The sequence below is a fragment of the Neofelis nebulosa genome, chromosome 18, assembly GCF_028018385.1.
Source record: "Neofelis nebulosa isolate mNeoNeb1 chromosome 18, mNeoNeb1.pri, whole genome shotgun sequence".
Classification (NCBI taxonomy): Eukaryota; Metazoa; Chordata; class Mammalia; order Carnivora; family Felidae; genus Neofelis; species Neofelis nebulosa.
In genome coordinates this window covers 25947846-25965600 of record NC_080799.1, presented here as the reverse complement: position 1 = coordinate 25965600, position 17755 = coordinate 25947846, and the positions used below count along the sequence as shown (strand labels likewise).

Below are 17755 nucleotides of genomic sequence, written 5' to 3'. Positions count from 1 at the left end.
CTTCCTGAGAGAGTTGAGTTGAGGTGTTAATGGGCACAGTCCTAAGGGGCAAGCCCTGGGAGAATAGATGTAAATCCAAGTTCCCCTCTCTGCAGTTTCCAACCTATTGGGGCAGGGCCAGCATCTGGGCTGGGGTTGTCCTGAGATCAGTAACCTGGATCTGACACGGGACTGTCACAAAGGCAGCACGTGAGGGGCAGAAGAGATGATGGCTTGGTGTGAGGTTTCTGGGTTCTGGTTGGCCTGGGCTTTTACCCTTGTCTGACTCCCTACTGGCTGGATTAAACCTGGGTCAAATTGCTTAACCTTTCCATCTCTCAGCCGTCTTTATCTAGTTGGATATGGAGATGATAATGTCATCTACGTGACAGGCTCAAGAAATTTAACTGAGCTCACACACGTTACCCTCAGCCCAGGGCTCAACTTGGAATGATGAAGCAATGTGGGCTCTCTCTTTTCTGTTGCACGAGACAAGCATAGCAAAGTCCAGCTGCAAATAGGGGCCTGACATTGATCTAGGCACAGAGAGAACTTGGGGCTTAACATAATCTAAATGTAACTTCTTCAACAAAATGTGTGTCAAGTTCACGCAAAAGGGAATTTCAAAGGCATTGACTAAATTTACTGTTAGGGAATGTTAAAAGTAAGGGGTGTCTTTTTTTTATGGCTATTACAAATAAAAACTTCAAGAGGGACACCTAGACGGGTCAGTCGGTTAAGTGTCCAACTTGGGATCAGGGCCTGATCTCGAGGTTCGTGAGTTCGACCCCTGAGTAGGGCTCTCCACTGTCCACACAGAGCCTGCTTCAGATTTTCTGTCTCCCTCTCTGTCTCTCTCTTTCTCTCCCCTGCTTTCTCTCTCTCTCACGTGCAAAAATAAACTTTAAAAATAAAATAAAATAATAAAAACTTCAATAAATTGTCCTATTCAGAGTATGTTTGTAACTCGTAGCTCAAGAAGAATGGTGTTTCAATTTCAACATTTTTAGCCCTACTCACACCTGTTAGTCTGCAGACGGACTGTAAGTCTCTATATGAGCCTTGAACCACATTACAAAGTAGGGTCGATTAAGAAATAGTTGTTTTTAAGATGATTTTTAAAATGTAAACATACCATTTCTCTGTTTGCGGTCTTTATGCATCTAGTAGGATTCATCCAAATGCCTACGGGAATTTGTACCAGCAGCAGAAAAATTTGGTATGGGGACTACAGGCCACATGTAGAGATGTTGCTTTGTACATGGACCTCCTCAGAAGAATGACCTTAGTGTCATCTCCAGAGGGATTTTACTGAGTACCCATGGTTTTTCTTTGTTTTTCTTTCCTGCTTTAATTTTTTTTTTTTTTTCAACATTTTTTATTTATTTTTGGGACAGAGAGAGACAGAGCATGAACGGGGGAGGGGCAGAGAGAGAGGGAGACACAGAATCGGAAACAGGCTCCAGGCTCCGAGCCATCGGCCCAGAGCCTGACGCGGGGCTCGAACTCACGGACCGCGAGATCGTGACCTGGCTGAAGTCGGACGCTTAACCGACTGCGCCACCCAGGCGCCCCATTTCTTTCCTGCTTTAATGCAACATGGTGATGTTTGCCCTGCTGGAGGTGAAACACAGCTATAACTTCTATTTCACAACTTGCAAAACTGATTTAAGTTCTTCCCAGAGGTGGATTGCTTTTCCAACAGAGTATTTTGCTCCCCCTAAGAAGATGAGGGTCCTTGCCCCCATCCCACGGTCTACCCACACTTCACTGGCCACAGAATCAGGCTGAGGTTAAGGAGAGGCCTTTCTGAGTACACGAATGTCCTGCTGGGAATTTTGGAATCCCCGACCCCACCACACGGAGCCAGGGGCACGCTCCTGCGGGGGTCTCCAACCTCAACTTACCCCTAGATAGTTTGGGGAGGAAGAACAGTAGAGGAAAGAAGTAAGTAGGGAAGGAAGACAGTAAAACGTTTTTGTTTGAAGCCCCCTCGTGTCCATAGGGCTAATATGAACGTAGAGTAAGTCACAGAGGCAACGTCCTGAGGCAGACACCTGCAGCCCTGTATCTCGTTTGTGGGTAAAGAGTGAGTCTGGCCACCAGCTGGTTGCCACGTCCTTACTGCAGCCACCTTGCAAAGTTGCACTTTTATAAGCAACACGATTCAATAGCGTCAAACGTTCAGATTGTTTCCTTTGTGCATGATCATAATTTAATCATGCTTTGAAATTTTTTTTTAATTTAAAGGCTCCTTCAATCAATTAAACTCATCACATTGAATATTTGCGCAATTCCTGCCAATACACAATGGGAACGAATGCTTTAAAGGCTTGTTCGCAAGTTTCACTTGAAGCCGTTGGAGGCAGATCAACCCCTGATATTTGTGGGGTCCCAGGCTGAGGGTCCAAATGGAAGCCCATAAGTCATACGCGTCAATATTGAGAAGTTATAAATGAGCTGTGCCTGCAGCCAGGCTCATGTGCCCACCCGGGACGCCAGAGCCCCCCTCCCCAGGGTACCCCTCGACTGGGGGCTAAAGGAAGCAGGGAATCCAGCCTCTCCCAAAACCTCACCATGGAAGCAGAGTGTTGGGAGGGGCGCTGTTATGGGGCCCCGGGTCTGCCCAGACTCCAGTGCTGGGTATTTTGGTGGCTGTCTTTAAGCAAAAGCAAACACTCTTTCCTTTTCTTCTCATTAAGAGAACCTCACCCTTGTGTGCCCTCACACCCTCACCCCACTTCTACTCCAGTGCCCTTCCCAGGCAACCCACTTGGCTAAATCAGCTACCAGACTTTCAGAAAACTTTTGTGACATGACATTAAGTTGTAGAAAGAGTTTGGCAGTTGGCACATAAGCACCTCCGTGCAGTAGCAAAGAGAAACAGCAGGGGTAGGGTCACCATGAATGGGGGGCTTGAAAGCCTTGAACCTTCAGCTTTGAACTTCCCAAGACCAAAAATGAACTCACACCCTTCCTGCCGTGACCCCCTCCCTCCCCCCACTGCTGCACCTGCACATGCCCTAGGCATTTTGGGCACCACCCTGAGCTCAGCAGCATGGCACCAGATATGGGCACGGTTTTCAGCTCCTGTGTCTCCTACCACGCACTGCCAGTTCTGGTGGCTTCACCTTAGGATCATATCCTGGGGCGCCTGGGTGGCTCGGTCGGTTAGCACCTGACTCTTGGTTTTGGCTCAGGTCATGATCTCAGGGTTTGTAAGTTCAAGCTCCACATCTGGCTTCACACGGACAGCTTGGAGCCTGCTTGGGATTCTTTCTCTCTCCTCTGTCTGCCCCTCCCCTGCTCTAAATCAATCAATCAATCGATCGATCAAAAGAAATATACCCTAAATCCTACAACTTCTCACCATCCCCGGCCCTTCCAAGAGCCTCATGGTGTTCAATTCTCTCCAGTTGCCATCTTGAAATGCTTAATGTTGGAACAAGAGACCTTGCATTTTCATTTTGCACTGGGGCCTGCAAATGACATAGCCATGTCTGACTGTCAACTCAACTGGCTTGTAAGCCCCATGAGACCTGGGACCCTAACTCTTTTGTACACCGTGAACATGGAATTTATTCAACTGGTATATTCTGGTCTGGACAGACCAGGAAATACCCTTATACTGGCTGGGTAAATATTGGAACCCCTACCATAGGACCCCTCCCCCAGGCCTAAGGGGCCTCCCTTAGGGCCTCTCCATGATCCAGCAACTAAAGAGTTAACACAGGGGCCTCCAGGAGCTGCTCCAGCCCCTCAGCCAGCCCCTACTTTGAAGGGCAGCTCCTGTGCCCTGGGGGTGGCGCACATGTCCCCTGGTGGTACCTGAGGGCCCAGCACAGCGCCTGGCATCCAGTAGGTACACAGTAACATTGTTGCATGGATAAGTAAACTCCTTTGTTCATTCAGTGACTAAGTGGGTATCAAGAGAATATTGCCAGACCAAGGAATAGGCGTGCAGTGGGAAAAGGCCAACAGCGTGTGAGCCGACGGGAGAGACTCTGGGTGCAGGGCTGGCTACAGAATTGGCAGGGTCCAGGGTGAAGGAAGATCCCAGCTCCTCCTTCAAAACACAGGCAAAAAAGCTTTTTCTTCTTTTCTGTTCTCTCTCTCTCTTGATCTGTCACAGTGTCTTTTATTTGCCTACCTAATGTCACACTACCCCGAGGGGCATGGAGACACTCTGAGGGGTGAATGCATAGCTTTGCAGGTGCCTGGGGCTCGCACCGAACCCTGATCCTTCCTCCATCCATGCCCAGCCCCCACCAGGAACGAAGGGTGCCAGTGATCACTGGTTGGGGCAGGAGAATGGACAGCTAAGGTCCCATCCCAAGGAGAAGGGGGTGTGGGGAGACAGAGACGATTCAAGTCACAAGTCAAGGCTCCGAGTCCCCTAGTGCAATGTCCGTGGGCCCATCAGGCTTCACTTCTAAAACGCAATTCAAAGACAGACTGATTAAGAATTTCAGGACAGCGACTGGAGAGCGTTAGCACTGAGCACAGAGCCCTGAGCGGCCATACTGGTCTCACGCCCGTGTTAGATGCAGGCTCTGTCCTCCTGCGCAGGTGCTGTTTTCCCCTGGGACGCCTGTGCCTGGGATGGGTGGATCCTGGGGCTGGCGGGGACGCAGGTGGAACCCTCTCCCCTTCTCTCCGCAGGAGCTGTGAGGGCCTCCAGTGTCTTCCCCATCCTCAGCGTCACGCTGCTCTTCTTTGGCGGGCTCTGCGTGGCAGCCAGCGAATTCCACCGAAGCAGACACAATGTCATCCTCAGTGCGGGCATCTTTTTCGTCTCTGCAGGTGAGCTTCTGGCCCTGGCCCCGAGGTCCTCACAGGCACCAACCCCCAGCCAGGCCCACGAGGACAGAGCAGTGCTCTTCAGGGTTCCATCCAGGGCAAGAGCGAGAAAATACTCCGCTCGTGTGAACAATGAAAAGCCAGGGGCTCCCTGGTGGCTCAGTCAGTTGAGCCTCCGAGTTTGACTTCTGCTCAGGTCATGATCCCAGGGTCGTGGGATGGAGCCCCACTCTGCCAGGCTCTGCTCTGGGCGTGGAACCTTCTTGGGATTCTCTCTCTCCCTCCCTCTGCCCCTCTCCTCTGCTCTCCCTGTCTCTCTCTCTCTCTCTCTGAAACAAAATTAAAAAAAAAAAAAAGAACGAAGAGCCACAGACTTTACTTAGAACCAAAGATGCTGATACGCGAGGGTGGCATCATAGGAAGGCAGGAGACTAGGGTGGCAGGATCAGCTCAGAGGGGGACAGGGGCTGACTAGTGAGAGCATATGTACGGTGACCCTTGAACGACATGGGTTTGAACTGTGCGGGTCCACTGAGGAACGGATTTTCAGTAAATGCATATAGCAGTGGAAATGTATTTTTGTCTTCCCTATGATTTTTTTAATGGCATTTTCTTTTCCCTAGCTTACTTCATTGTAAGAATACAGTATAGAATACATAGAACAAACAAAATACGAGTTTGTTGACCGTGTTCTCTGTAAGGCTTCCCGTCAGCAGTAGGCAATTAGTAGTTAAGTTTTGGGAAAACCAAAAGTAAAACACAGATTTTTGACTGTGCAGGGGGTCAGCACCCCTAACTCCCGTGTTGTTCAAGGGTCATGCTTGTGCGTAGGGTGGGGGGCAGGTGTGGTGCGTGTAATGTGTGACCTGAAGGACCGGTTCAGTGTGCTTTGACGGGGTCCGCCTTTCTGCTCACTTGGGCACGTCTGCATATGTCTCTGGCCCTTTGAGACGTGTCACGGCTTTCCAAGGGCTCAAATCCTCATATTGTTCAAAGCGTCTCCGGGAACCAGATAAAAAGCCAGCAGCTCCGGATGCCCTCTGGGAAGAGCTCATAACCAATACCTGGCCTGTCCAGAAGGTGGCGAGAAGGATGAGTCAGTTCGGGAAGGGGCCCTATGCTCTGCCTTCTCTCTCCTCCCCCCATTTCCATCCCTCCTCCACCCGCCTCATTTCCTCTCTTACCCCTGCGTTTCCATCCCCCCTTCCATCTCTTCCCACCCCACCCCTCATCCAGTGCCCTCAGGACGAATGCTTTAGAGAAGCATAGAACAAGGTGGGTGGGGGAAGGGGACTCAACTCTGGTGGTGGCCTTCCAACTTGGCCCAGTGATGGCAGACCATTTAGCAGGGTGGGAACAGTAGAAGAAGAAATGATGTGTAAAGGGGGGGGCTTTCCTTCTAGATGTTAATTCTGGCTCTACCTGGGTGAGCCTCGGGAACCTCCCCGACTCCCCATACCCTGGTTTCTTCGACTGTAAAATGGGAAATAATAATAGTATCCACGTCTCAGTGTTGTTGGAAAGAGGCTGACCATAAAAAGCACAATATTATTTTATTTTCTTTTTTAAGTTTATTTATTTTTTTTTTTTAGTCATCACTACACATAACGCGGGGCTCGAACTCACAGCCCCGAGATCGAGAGTCACATGCTCTTCCGACTGAGCCGGCCAGGTGCCCCCCAATATTATTTTCTAGTATTGGAAAAGCAGCAACGACATGGCTCCAAAGTCTAAAACCCAGCGCCCTGCCCCCCTCCTAGACCTTGCCCCATTCTTCCCCCACTGTTTGCCCTGGGAAACAGGAAAACGGGGAAGTTGAACCACACCAAATCCAGCAACAGACCAGAGAGAAAGCCGCCATCTTGCTATGGGGATGTGGTCAGCCCAAAGGTGGTCACGGCCCCTGACCACGCTCTGTGTGGACTGACGGTAGCAACTGGCAAACTCGGGAATTTGTGTGGCTTTGAGGCACTTTCTACTCATCCGCGGCCTGTCCAGACCCGCTGGGCTCTGACTGACCCAGTGCATAATGCATTGTGCTGACATTCGGGTTTCCCATGTGGGAGAAGGATCATTATTCTGTCCCCCAAGGGGATTGTCAGGGAAGAGTGTGTCACCAGCAACTTCTTTCTCACAAAGGGTATTGTGAAAGATGGCAGGTGGATCGGACACATGGGGACTGGGAAACATGAGGGGCAGCGGTGAAAGCCCTGAGGAGAAGCCAGAAGCTTGGGGTCTATTCCTAGACACCCCCATCTCCCAAAGGAATGCTGAAATGCCTCCATTTTCCCACCTATAAAATGAAAGTGTCAGAGGATTCGGCACTCTCTAAGGCTCTTTTTTGCTCAGCTCTTCTTAGGATCTGAGGTTTCAGGCAAGCAGTCAACAACCTTTTATTGAGCACCTACTACGGGACAGGCACTGTGCATAATACTGAGGAGCATGGCCTCTGAAGCCAGGCTGCAGGGTGCAAATCTTGGCTCTACTACTTCCCAGCTGTGTAACCTTGGGCAAGTCCCTTCACCTCTCTGTGACTTAGTTTCCTTATCTGAAAAGTGGGGGTAACGATGGCCCTACTTCTTGAGGCTGTTAAGAGGCTCAAATGAGTTTGTACTTGTAAGATGCCTAGGATAGCACCTAGTACACAGTAACCACTTACTACATAGGAGCTGCTGGTATATACATTGCACCTGTTAATTCTCGGGCACCTCAATGTGCTTAGTCATTCAGGAAACACTCTTGGCTATGGCCAGGCTCTGGGCTAGGAGATGGGGCCAAAGCCATGAACAAAGCCAGCCTAGGTCTGCCCTCAAGATGTTGACAGTCTAGTGGTTGGGAGAAAGTGATTGCCCACCTACATCTTGTTCTTCCTAAAATTTGTTCCTCAAATCTAAGTGCACTGTGGCCAAAACACAGTCCTGGGTTCAAATCCCACCTCTACTATTTCCTAGCACTGTCAGCGTGGAAAGTTACATAGCTTCTCTGTGCCTCAGTTTCCTCTTCTGTAAAAAAGGGTTAGAGGCACCTGGCTGGCTTAGCTGGAAGAGTGTGCAACTCTTGATCTCAGGGTCGTGAGCTCTAACCCCACGTTGGATGTAGAGATTACCAAAAAATAAAGAAATAAACTTTAAGAGAGGATTAGTTTTTTTTTAATTTTTTAAGTTTATTTATTTATTTTGAGAGAGAGAGAGAGTACGTGTGCGCACAAATCGGGGAGGGGCACAGAGAAGGAGAGACAGAATCCCAAGCAGGCTCTGTGCCATCAGCTCAGAGCCTGATGTGGGGCTCAAACTCACAAACTGTGAGATCATGACCCAAGCTGAGACCAAGAGTCAGATGCTTAACCAACTGTGCCACCCAGACTCCCCAAGGGAGGAGCAGGTCGGTTGTAATAACTGAGATGATGCATGTTAAGACTTTGTACAGTGCCTGGCACATGGTAAGAGCCCTATAAGTTAATGGCAAGTCACTTGGCTTCCTGCCTCCTTTAACCTGGTCTGACATCCAAGTCTTTCTTTGAACTTCTCCCCCTCCCCCTCCCCCAAAAAAGGCTTCCTTGAGGGGCCTCCCAAACTTTGCCACCAGAATTTCCCTGCTAGCAGAGGAGAAAGAAAACATGGCCCTGGGGACTCGGGGGGCATCACTAGAAGCGCCTTGAGTGAGCTGAAATGTCTTTGAAGTCTGGCTCCCGTTTACACTTAAAAATTCATGTGAGTTCTGCTCTCTCCTCCTTATTATATCCATGTTCATTTTAATATAAAAGAATGTGTCTTCCCCACTAATCTTCAAGCCGAATTGACACTCCAGAAAGAGAAGGAGTTTTTCATCCTGTGGTTTCCTGCAGCCTGACACGGGGCTGTCTGTGTCAACGCCCATGTTTAGAAATAGCTCAGTGATTAGAACCCGCTGCCTACCTGCTGGATGCCTGCGTAGGATCATGCCTGCAAGAGGAGACGGGGCGGAAGCAGACCCCCCAGCCCGCCTTCCTGAAGCAAGTCCTAGGTGGAGAATGAATGGCCAGAGATCAGAATCCAATATTAACTCCCCTCAAGGCACGTGCACCAGCTGGTCAGAACAGCACTGGAGCAGAGTCTCGTGGCCCCTGCCGTGCCCAGCTTTAACCCTTTAGTTGATGGACCACTGGGGAGACCTTGGGGATCCACAAGAAGAGTACGGAGCAGCCAAGGACCAGAAAGGGAGCACAGGAGGCCGCTGGATCTGGTTATTCACCAGCTGTGCTAGGAACTGTAACGAGGGCCTCCATTTAGCCCCGCCCTAAAATTGGAGGCAAGGAGATGCCAGCCGATATACCAACTCCCCCGAGTCAATGTTGGTATCACGCCCCGGAAGAGACAAAAAGAGGGACTCAACCTTTGGAACAATAATGTGAGGAAGGTGGTCAGAGATCATCACAGCCCCTGGGTCCTCAGGTTCTATTGTTTCTTCTTACCACTCCCTAGAGAATCAGCTCATCTCCAAGTGACTATTTCCAGGGCTACTGCGATGGCACTTAGGGACACTAAGTCTGCAGGCCATGCCTACTGGGGATATCGGCTTCGCGCTCCCCAATTCCTGACGCTCAACCGACAGCTAACTGAAAGCATTACCTTCTCCGGTGCAGATAAAAAAGACTTAGTAAGCTACTGTCCCTTCCCCTTGGACTCGTTGGGTCCCCCAACTACAGGTGTAGACCCATCTATGTCCACCGGACAGCTGCATTTAGACTCTCGATAGACACGTCCACCTCAGTGCATTCCAATCCTTCCTCTTCTCTAAACCTGTTCTCTTTGCTGCCTCTCATTTTAGCTCAGGATGTCACCTCATCATCCAAGCTAACACCCTAGCAGGTCACTCTTGATTTCTTCTGTCACATTATGTAGTCAGTAGCCTTTCGGCTCCTGGCTCAGCCCCATTCAATGTCACCTTGTTTTCTAACCCCAGGGGCGCACCTGTCTTGCCTCCCTTTGCTCCCGAACCATTTTACATGCGTCTCTGATAGAGCCCTCACTGTATTTTGCTCTAATTGCATTTACGTGTCAGTCTCTCCTACCCACGGTGAGGAATTCAGAGGCGGGTACCTGTACCTCCTTCAGTCTGCCACCCTCATGACTTAGCGCCAGAGATCAGGTTTGGATGGAATGAATGGCTCGTAAGGGAGAATGCATGCATTCCGGAGCTCGCCGGCGCTCGCTACAGGAATAGGGCGCATCCCATAGCTGAACGCAGGCCACCGGGGACCGAGCAGCAGAATTCCTCACATCCCAAGAGACGGACCTCGTGAGACATACCCCGTGGTGGGATTTCCCAGCCATAAATCCATTCACCCGTCTCCCTGTTACCTCCACACTTTCCATAAATATTTCAAGGCTCAAAGTTACCGCAGAGGTGTGTGAAAGATGTGTTTCTCTTTTCCCTTCTTTTAGGGTTAAGCAACATCATCGGCATCATAGTTTATATATCAGCCAATGCCGGAGACCCCGGGCAGCGTGACTCCAAAAAAAGCTACTCCTATGGCTGGTCCTTTTATTTCGGGGCCTTCTCTTTCATCATCGCAGAAATCGTGGGAGTTGTCGCTGTGCACATCTATATAGAAAAACATCAGCAGTTACGTGCCAAATCCCACTCGGAGCTCCTGAAGAAATCCACCTTTGCGCGCCTTCCGCCCTACAGGTATCGATTCCGGAGGCGTTCAAGTTCGCGCTCCACGGAGCCCAGATCCCGAGACCTGTCCCCCATCAGCAAAGGCTTCCACACCATCCCTTCCACTGACATCTCCATGTTCACCCTCTCCCGGGACCCCTCAAAGATCACCATGGGGACCCTCCTCAACTCCGACCGGGACCACGCTTTTCTACAGTTCCACAATTCCACGCCCAAAGAGTTCAAGGAGTCGCTGCATAATAATCCGGCCAACAGGCGCACTACGCCCGTCTGAACTGACCTCTGCCCTCTGGTCTCCGCCCCAGCACAGCCGCGGGGGCAGCGAACAGAGGTGGCTGGGAGGTTGCATGGCATGGTCCTCGTGATGGTATTACTTTTTACAAAGAATGAAACCAAATGGACTCAGCCCTCTCCCAAACTTGGCCCCGCGCCCTCCGGGTCCTACCCCCCTCCCCCAACTCCCAACCCTCCCCCTCCAGGCCCCCCCCCCCACTTTTCAAGCCAACCCCATGATGTCATTTCTCTCTCTGTGTATCTGTGCCAGATGTTTTCCTCTCTTCCTTCTTTACTGGAAGGACCTCCACATTCTTCCCTCCTTGGAAGAGGACTTTACTCAAAGTCACGGGTGGTGGCTTGGGGGGGAGGGGGACCCCCGATTCCCCAGGCGCGTGCAGTTGTCCCCATTGCCCACTCACATGAATCCTCAGGACCCCACCCGCCCAGGTGGCCCTGAGGGAGGCATTCACCTTTACGTGTTAGAAAAACATGACCAGAAATCAAAGATGTCAGAGCCCTGAAGCAGCTAATGTAATAAGCACTCATGTTATTAAAGGTTTTGCCTTGTTGTAACCAACCAAGCTGGGCGTGTTCTGTTTCTTCCGGCTACTTCTTGCACAAACTCCCTGCCTGCCGTGGGACTGGCTCGCCTCTGTGTGAGAAGCTGAATTCTGCTCGTCACACGCTAACCACCAGGAAGGCTCCCCACCACCCTGTCACCCCTTGAGGCCAGCAAGGTGCTCCGCCGACCAGTGTCAGAGTCGGCGAGTCCCTCCCCTGAATCCCTGGAGGCTAGCTGGGGGCAAGCAAGCTGGCTCTGGTACCCAGGAGCTCTAGGCCCGGGGCGAGTGCACCTGACCTTGAAGCCTCAGTCTCCTCATCTGTACAATGGAACATGGTAGAGTGTTCTCCACAGAGTTGTGAGGCTCAAACAAAATGTCATGTGTAAATAATCAATACATAGGTTTTTAATTTTTGGATGCATTCTAAGCAGAGTGAGCTTTATTTGAGTCAACGTGCGCTGCTCTTACAAAACTCCATAGTTTAGGAGTTAGGCTTAAACAACAGATATTTGCTGCTCATCCTTCTGGGCTGGGAAGTCCAAGATCAGGGTGCCGGCAGATTTGGTTCTTGGTGAGTGTGGGGTGTCCCGATTGGGTGGAGGCCGGTGGCGAGGGCCGGGCGAGGATTCGCCCAAAGCAGAACAGAAGAGAGAAGCGTTTATTGAATACACCGCAATGGGGGCAGCGGGCAGGACAGCACAGGAGAGGCCGTCCTGCCCCAGGAGGTGGTGACGGGCCAGAGTCACAGGGCAGAGTCGGGGGGGGGGGGGGGGGGGGGACAGATAGAACTTTCCCTTTTTTTTGGTAATCTTTAGGTGGGTTGCAAGTAGCCCATTGGTCAGCTGCATAGGGCCTGTGGCTTAAAGAGCCTCTTTGTATCCAGCCAGGTGTCACTGTGGGCCCTTTGTCTTGTCAAGTCTGTTGCCTAAGAGCCACAGCGGAGGGCTTTCCTTCTGGCTTGCAAATGGCCCCTTCTCACTGTGTCTTCACAGCTCCGAGGTGGCAGTTCTCTCGCTCTGTCTCTCTGTCTCTGTCTCTCTCTCTCTCCTTCTTCTTCTTAGGTAGCCACTATTCCCAGCCCAGCCCGCCCCCCATGGAGCCCTAATTACCTCCCCAGAGCCCCATCTGCAAATACCATCACAAGGAGAGCTAGGACTTCAACATATGAATTTGGGGGTTGAGGGGGATACAGCAAAAGCATCATTGCAGGACGACAGAAGCAAAATAGATGTTCTATATGGGGGGAGGGGGCCTGAGGGCACGGGGGAAGGACATTTGAATATTTTGAATATTCCGTACCAAAAGGCAAGAGAGGTCAAAGTCACCTCTGCCAACACTGGCTTCCTAGAGGGCTTTTGGCCCACGCCAGATGCTCACACTTCCGGAGAGCTTTGCCACCTAGGGCTGCGATCACCGCAGAGGGCACAGTGATGGTCCCAAGAGCTCACGCTTACCTAACGCTGTCACGTGCCAGGCTGTGATCTAGCACCAGACACGAACTTCGTTATTTAATCCTGCCAGTAATAGCCCCATTTTTCCCAAGGAGGAAACTGAGGCAAGAGAGGTTACATGACTTGCCCAGACTTTACCATGGGACAGAAGGCCTGGGGAGGGAGGCGCTGGCCCACACCCACGCGGTGAATTTGTAGAATGCAGACTCCCAACAACTCATTTCATTTAACCCTTAAGAGTCATCACATGCAGGGGCGCCTGGGTGGCTCAGTCGGTTGAGCGTCTGACCTCGGCTCAGGTCATGATCTCACAGTTTGTGAGTTCAAGCCCCGTGTCGGGCTCTATGCTGACAGTTCAGAGCTTGCTTAGGATTCTGTGTCTCCCTCTCTCTGCTCCTCCCCTGCTCACACTTTGTCCCCCTTCGTCTCTCTCAAAAATAAATAAACATTAAAAAAAAATTTTTTAAGAGTCATCTCATGCAAATTACACTCACATACATCAAATTATCTCACTGAATCCTTAAAACAACCCCGTGTGCAGTAGGAATTACTATCCTCATTTTGGCAAGTGAGGGAACAGAGGCTTGAAGAGGGAACGTGTGTAAGATGCTAACGAGCGGAACCGACATTGATAGTCAACCTATTGATAGTCCCTAATGTGAGCGACTTCCTGGTCTACCAGGATTTTCCGGACCGGCCATCCGAGCACTACCCTCGTCAAGTTTTTCATAGGCACATACTACATCGACAACTACCTGTCGACCGTTTTTCTTCACATCGACTCATTTTACTTCAATAAATAGATTTGATAGTTGAACTTTATGTCACTGCTTTGAAAGGAAAACTGGAATTGTTTGTCATAAGGAAATGGCAACTGGGAAAATAGACACAATAAAAACAAAGCAATCACGCCGTCCTCTAGCTGCTGCCCGTTCTGAGCTGACGGCTGCTGCCTGATCTTCGTAAGAAGGATGTAACCAAAGTGTTAGAAAGATGTTAGAGATATTCTCTCACCAGGGAAGACACTTCCCTCGGTTGAATCAAAAAGATGCAAGGCGCACTGGGGAGGGTAACTGTCTCAACTAAGGGACCGGTGTCCTCTAACACTGCAGAGGTGACTCAGGTCCCATTGTCTCATCCCTGGCTTTGGGCTTCGAGGCTTCAGGCACCCTTGGAGAGGGAAGGATCTGAGGGATGGAGTGAACAGGTGACGAATCCTGTGAAGTAGAACAAGCCGCAGCCCGGAGCCCTGGGAACTAGGACTTTATCAAAAACAGGGCATCTGGGGAGAAGGGGACGGAGAGAAAGGTCCCAGGGGCTTCAGTAGCCAGACGTCTGCTCTGGAGACCAAGTACAAACTACAGGTACAAAGGCCAGAGAGCAGGAAGAGAGAAGTAGGCCCCTGACCCCTGGAAGGACCCCCTGCCCACCTTTCCCGCATCCCGTTCCATCTAAGGTCTGCTCCCTGCAAGGCTTTGGCGCGTGCGGCCTCAGAGACCTAGGTGGCTGACATCAAATGAAGATTAATATTACCACTCGCAGTTTGCAGTTTCCAGCCCGGCCAACCCCGTGAGGAGTGTTCGTGGTCCCTGGCCCCCACTCTGTGTGCTGTGAACTTCACTTGTTTTGCCTCTTTTAATCCTCACTTTTGAGATAGGTTCTCTTGTTGAATTGTTGATGTTGAAACTTGCAGCAAAGCAGGTGCTCAAAGCCGTGTCTGCCTGATTCCAAAGCGAAGGAAAGAGTCACCGCCTAAGCCTTGCCGACCACGATTCTCAAACCTCTTGCTCCTTACTGAGTCCCTCATCTTCTCCCCCGGATGCGGCTCCATTTCCCAGCCCGCTCATTTCTGGACCCGCAGCATCCTCCGGCCAATCTCAAGACCAGAACCCCTGGGTGTCTCTGTCGCGCTCTGTGGCCCCCAGAGCTGATCTCTGGCCAAATTCTGTCTCTTTACCTCCCCAGAGCAGAGAGGTGGCTTGGCATAACCTTCAAACCCACACACTCTGCAGCTGCATCTGCCCGTGTTTGAATCCCAACTCTGCATTCATCAGCCGTGAGAACTTCGGCAGGGTAATTGCCTTGTGCCTCAGCCTCTCCGTCTGTAAAATGGCCACAAACACAGTACTTACTCCTCAGGTGTGCTGTGAAGGCTGGATGGGCTTACACTCATAAAACACTTACAAAAGTGCTTGAAACACAATCACCATGCACATGTTAGCTATTGTTTTAATCCAGTTCTCAGATTTCTATCTTTTCTATTTAGGCCCTTTCCCACACAGACAATTTGATTTTCCAGATCTTATAAAATTTTCTTAACGTTTATTTATTTTTGAGAGAGAGAGAGACAGAGCACGAGCAGGTGAGGGACAGAGAGAGAGGGAGATACAGAATCCAAAGCAGGCTCCAGGCTCTGAGCCGTCAGCACAGAGCCCGACGTGGGGCTCGAACACATGGACTGCGAAATAATGACCTGAGCCAAAGTTGCTGAACCAACTGAGCCACCCAGGCGCCCCTGATTTTCCAGATCTTACCAACACACGCCTCTGCTCTAATCAGTGCCCACAGTCGGCCCTGGCCGTACCACACTTACTGCCTGTGCACGGGCTTTGCTGATGAGTATTATTCCTGCCTGAACTGTCTGTCCTTGTCTTCTCCAAATTCTGTCCAGTCTTCAAGATCAAGATCAAGCCTCATTGCTTCCACGAAATCTTTGGTGACTCCTCAGGCCACACGATCTCTCACTCCCGTGCATTCATTCATCCATTCATTCACCCATTCACCTAGCACTTACTATCGAGGACCTACTGTGTACCAAAACAGCCATAATCCTCACAGGTACTAGCACTGCCCTGGTGGAATGCTCCATCCAGAGGGGGAAACATGCACCAAACAAGTGAGCGCACAAATCAACATCATGGAAAACTGTGATCTGTGTCATAAAGGGAAACAATAGTGCAAAGAATACCAAGGAATATATGGGGCGGGTGCTAATTTTGATGGAGGGTCAAGGAAGAGGATGTGATATTTACAGTCAGACCTAAAGAAAGAGTTGGAGTTCCTTTGCGGGGGGGGAGCATGTGCTGCTCAGATACAATGTGATACATATTTTTTGGAAGTTTAATAAATTAGGTGCCCAGTGACATCCTAGTTTCGTAAATTTTATCTTCAGAAATACTTCTCTAAGAGCTCCTATCATTGCTGGCTTTGCCCAAGTCTCCAGTATGTGGACATTATCATCAGTTAGACATGACCTTGCCCCAGAGCACAGCTGGCTGGATCACAGATCATACCAGATCTGCAGCCAGCCAATCTATTTGTTGGGTGGCCAGCAGCCTGGGATTTGTGACTTGAGTTAAAAAGGTAAACTAAGCGGGCACCCGGGTGGCTCACTCAGTTAAGCATCCAGCTCTTGACTTCGACTCGGGTCGTGATCCCAGGGTTCGTGGGTTCGAGCCCCACACAGGGCTCTGCACTGGTGGTGTGGAGCCTGCTTGGGATTCTCTCTCTCCCTCTCTCTCTCTGCCCCTTCCCCACTAGTGTGCTCTGTCTCTCTCGTCTCTCTCTCAAAATAAATAAATAAACTTAAAAAGAAAAAAAGGTAAACTAAGCCAGTCAGATGATCTCTGCCAGGAATTCTAACGAAGAGACACAGAAAGCAATTGCTAGTTGGCTAAAGGGTACAGGACAGAAAAGATATAAGGAGGCCTTGGGACCAGGACAGCAACAATGGGCCACATACGTGGCAAAGAGAGGACAACCCTGCAAAGGTTTCTCACTGTATGTACATAAAATCCAAATTTTTGCCATGGGCTCCAAGGTCTTGCGTTAGGGAGACCCTGCTAACCGGTCCAACTTTATTCTGTCACTTTTCACCTGGCTGCCTACCCTCTCGTCATGTGTCTTCTCTTTTCACTTCCTTGACCCAGCCAACCACATTTCCACCTCAGGGCCTTTGCACCTGCTGTTCCCATGCTTGAAATCTCTCCTATCTCTTTCTATGACTGGCCCTTTCTCATCATTCAGGTCCAGGCTGACAAATCATCTCTTCAGCGAGGACTTCCTTCAATTCTCGGCAGGAGAGCCACTGCTTTTCTTTGGTATAGTCCATACTTATTCCCTTGATAGTTCAAAAGTCTGTAATATTTTGTGCGTGTGTATTTGTTTGCTTACTAGAATATTAGATCCATGAGAGGAGCGTACCCAACTGTCTTGTCCTCCACTGTTGTCCTCCGTGCCAAGTGTGGTACCACTATTCATCTGGTGGACAGTGCGCTGTCTGAAGGAAGGACCCAGGGCTTGTGAATGCATTAAGAACTGTTTAAAGGAAAGCCATAGCATCATAAGCAGAGTGTGGCTTCCTTGGTTTCTGATAGCTTCCCATCCCATTTCCTCTGGGAGACTTTCTGCATCCCTTCAACAATCTCCCTTTTCCTTTGAGCAAGCCTGAGTGCATCTCTGCTCCTAGTTACCAAAGGAGCACTGACCAGAACCTGTGCCTTTGGAAGCTTCCAGAACTGGGGGATACCCAGCCATATGGGGTTGGCTGAGAGTTCCCCTTAGGGACAGCAGGGCAGCAGGACCAGGAGGGCATTTAGTCATGATGTTTATACAAGGGAAATCAGAACCTTAGAGCCAGTTCCGTTCAGAAAGAGCCAAGACAGAGAAAGAACCAGGGACCAGAAACCAGGTGACATATCTTGAGGGCTAGCAAATCATCAGTCTAAAATCAAAGCCACCCCAAAGGCAATGGCAGAGCCAAGTCACCAGGCAGAAAGCAAGTAACTCCTGGACAGTGATTTAATTTGCAGAATCCTGATTGCCTCTTTGCAAACAAAAGCAAAACCAGACAAACAAAAACTAGTTTTGAGATGGTTATCTGGACTTTATAGGTCCTTCTCTGATCATTTTAATAAGAATCTTTGAGGAGTGCCTGGCTGGCTCTGTTGGTGGAACACGAGACCCTTGATCTTGGGGTTGTGAGTTCAAGCCCATGTTGGGTGTAGAGCTTACTTAAAAAATAAT

General features: G+C 50.2%; 1 protein-coding gene across 3 annotated transcripts in view; it reads left to right on the top strand.

Annotated features, from left to right (window-relative positions):
- Positions 1 to 11293, top strand: part of CACNG3 (calcium voltage-gated channel auxiliary subunit gamma 3) — an 88408-nt gene extending 77115 nt beyond the window's left edge. For all 3 annotated transcript variants that reach the window (XM_058710179.1, XM_058710180.1, XM_058710181.1), the window contains 2 exons: positions 4642 to 4782; positions 10203 to 11293. In XM_058710179.1, the coding sequence (XP_058566162.1) occupies positions 4642 to 4782; positions 10203 to 10714 (653 nt within the window). In that variant the 3' untranslated portion in view covers positions 10715 to 11293. The remainder of the gene's footprint in view (positions 1 to 4641; positions 4783 to 10202) is intronic.
- Positions 11294 to 17755: the final 6462 nt, after the last annotated feature.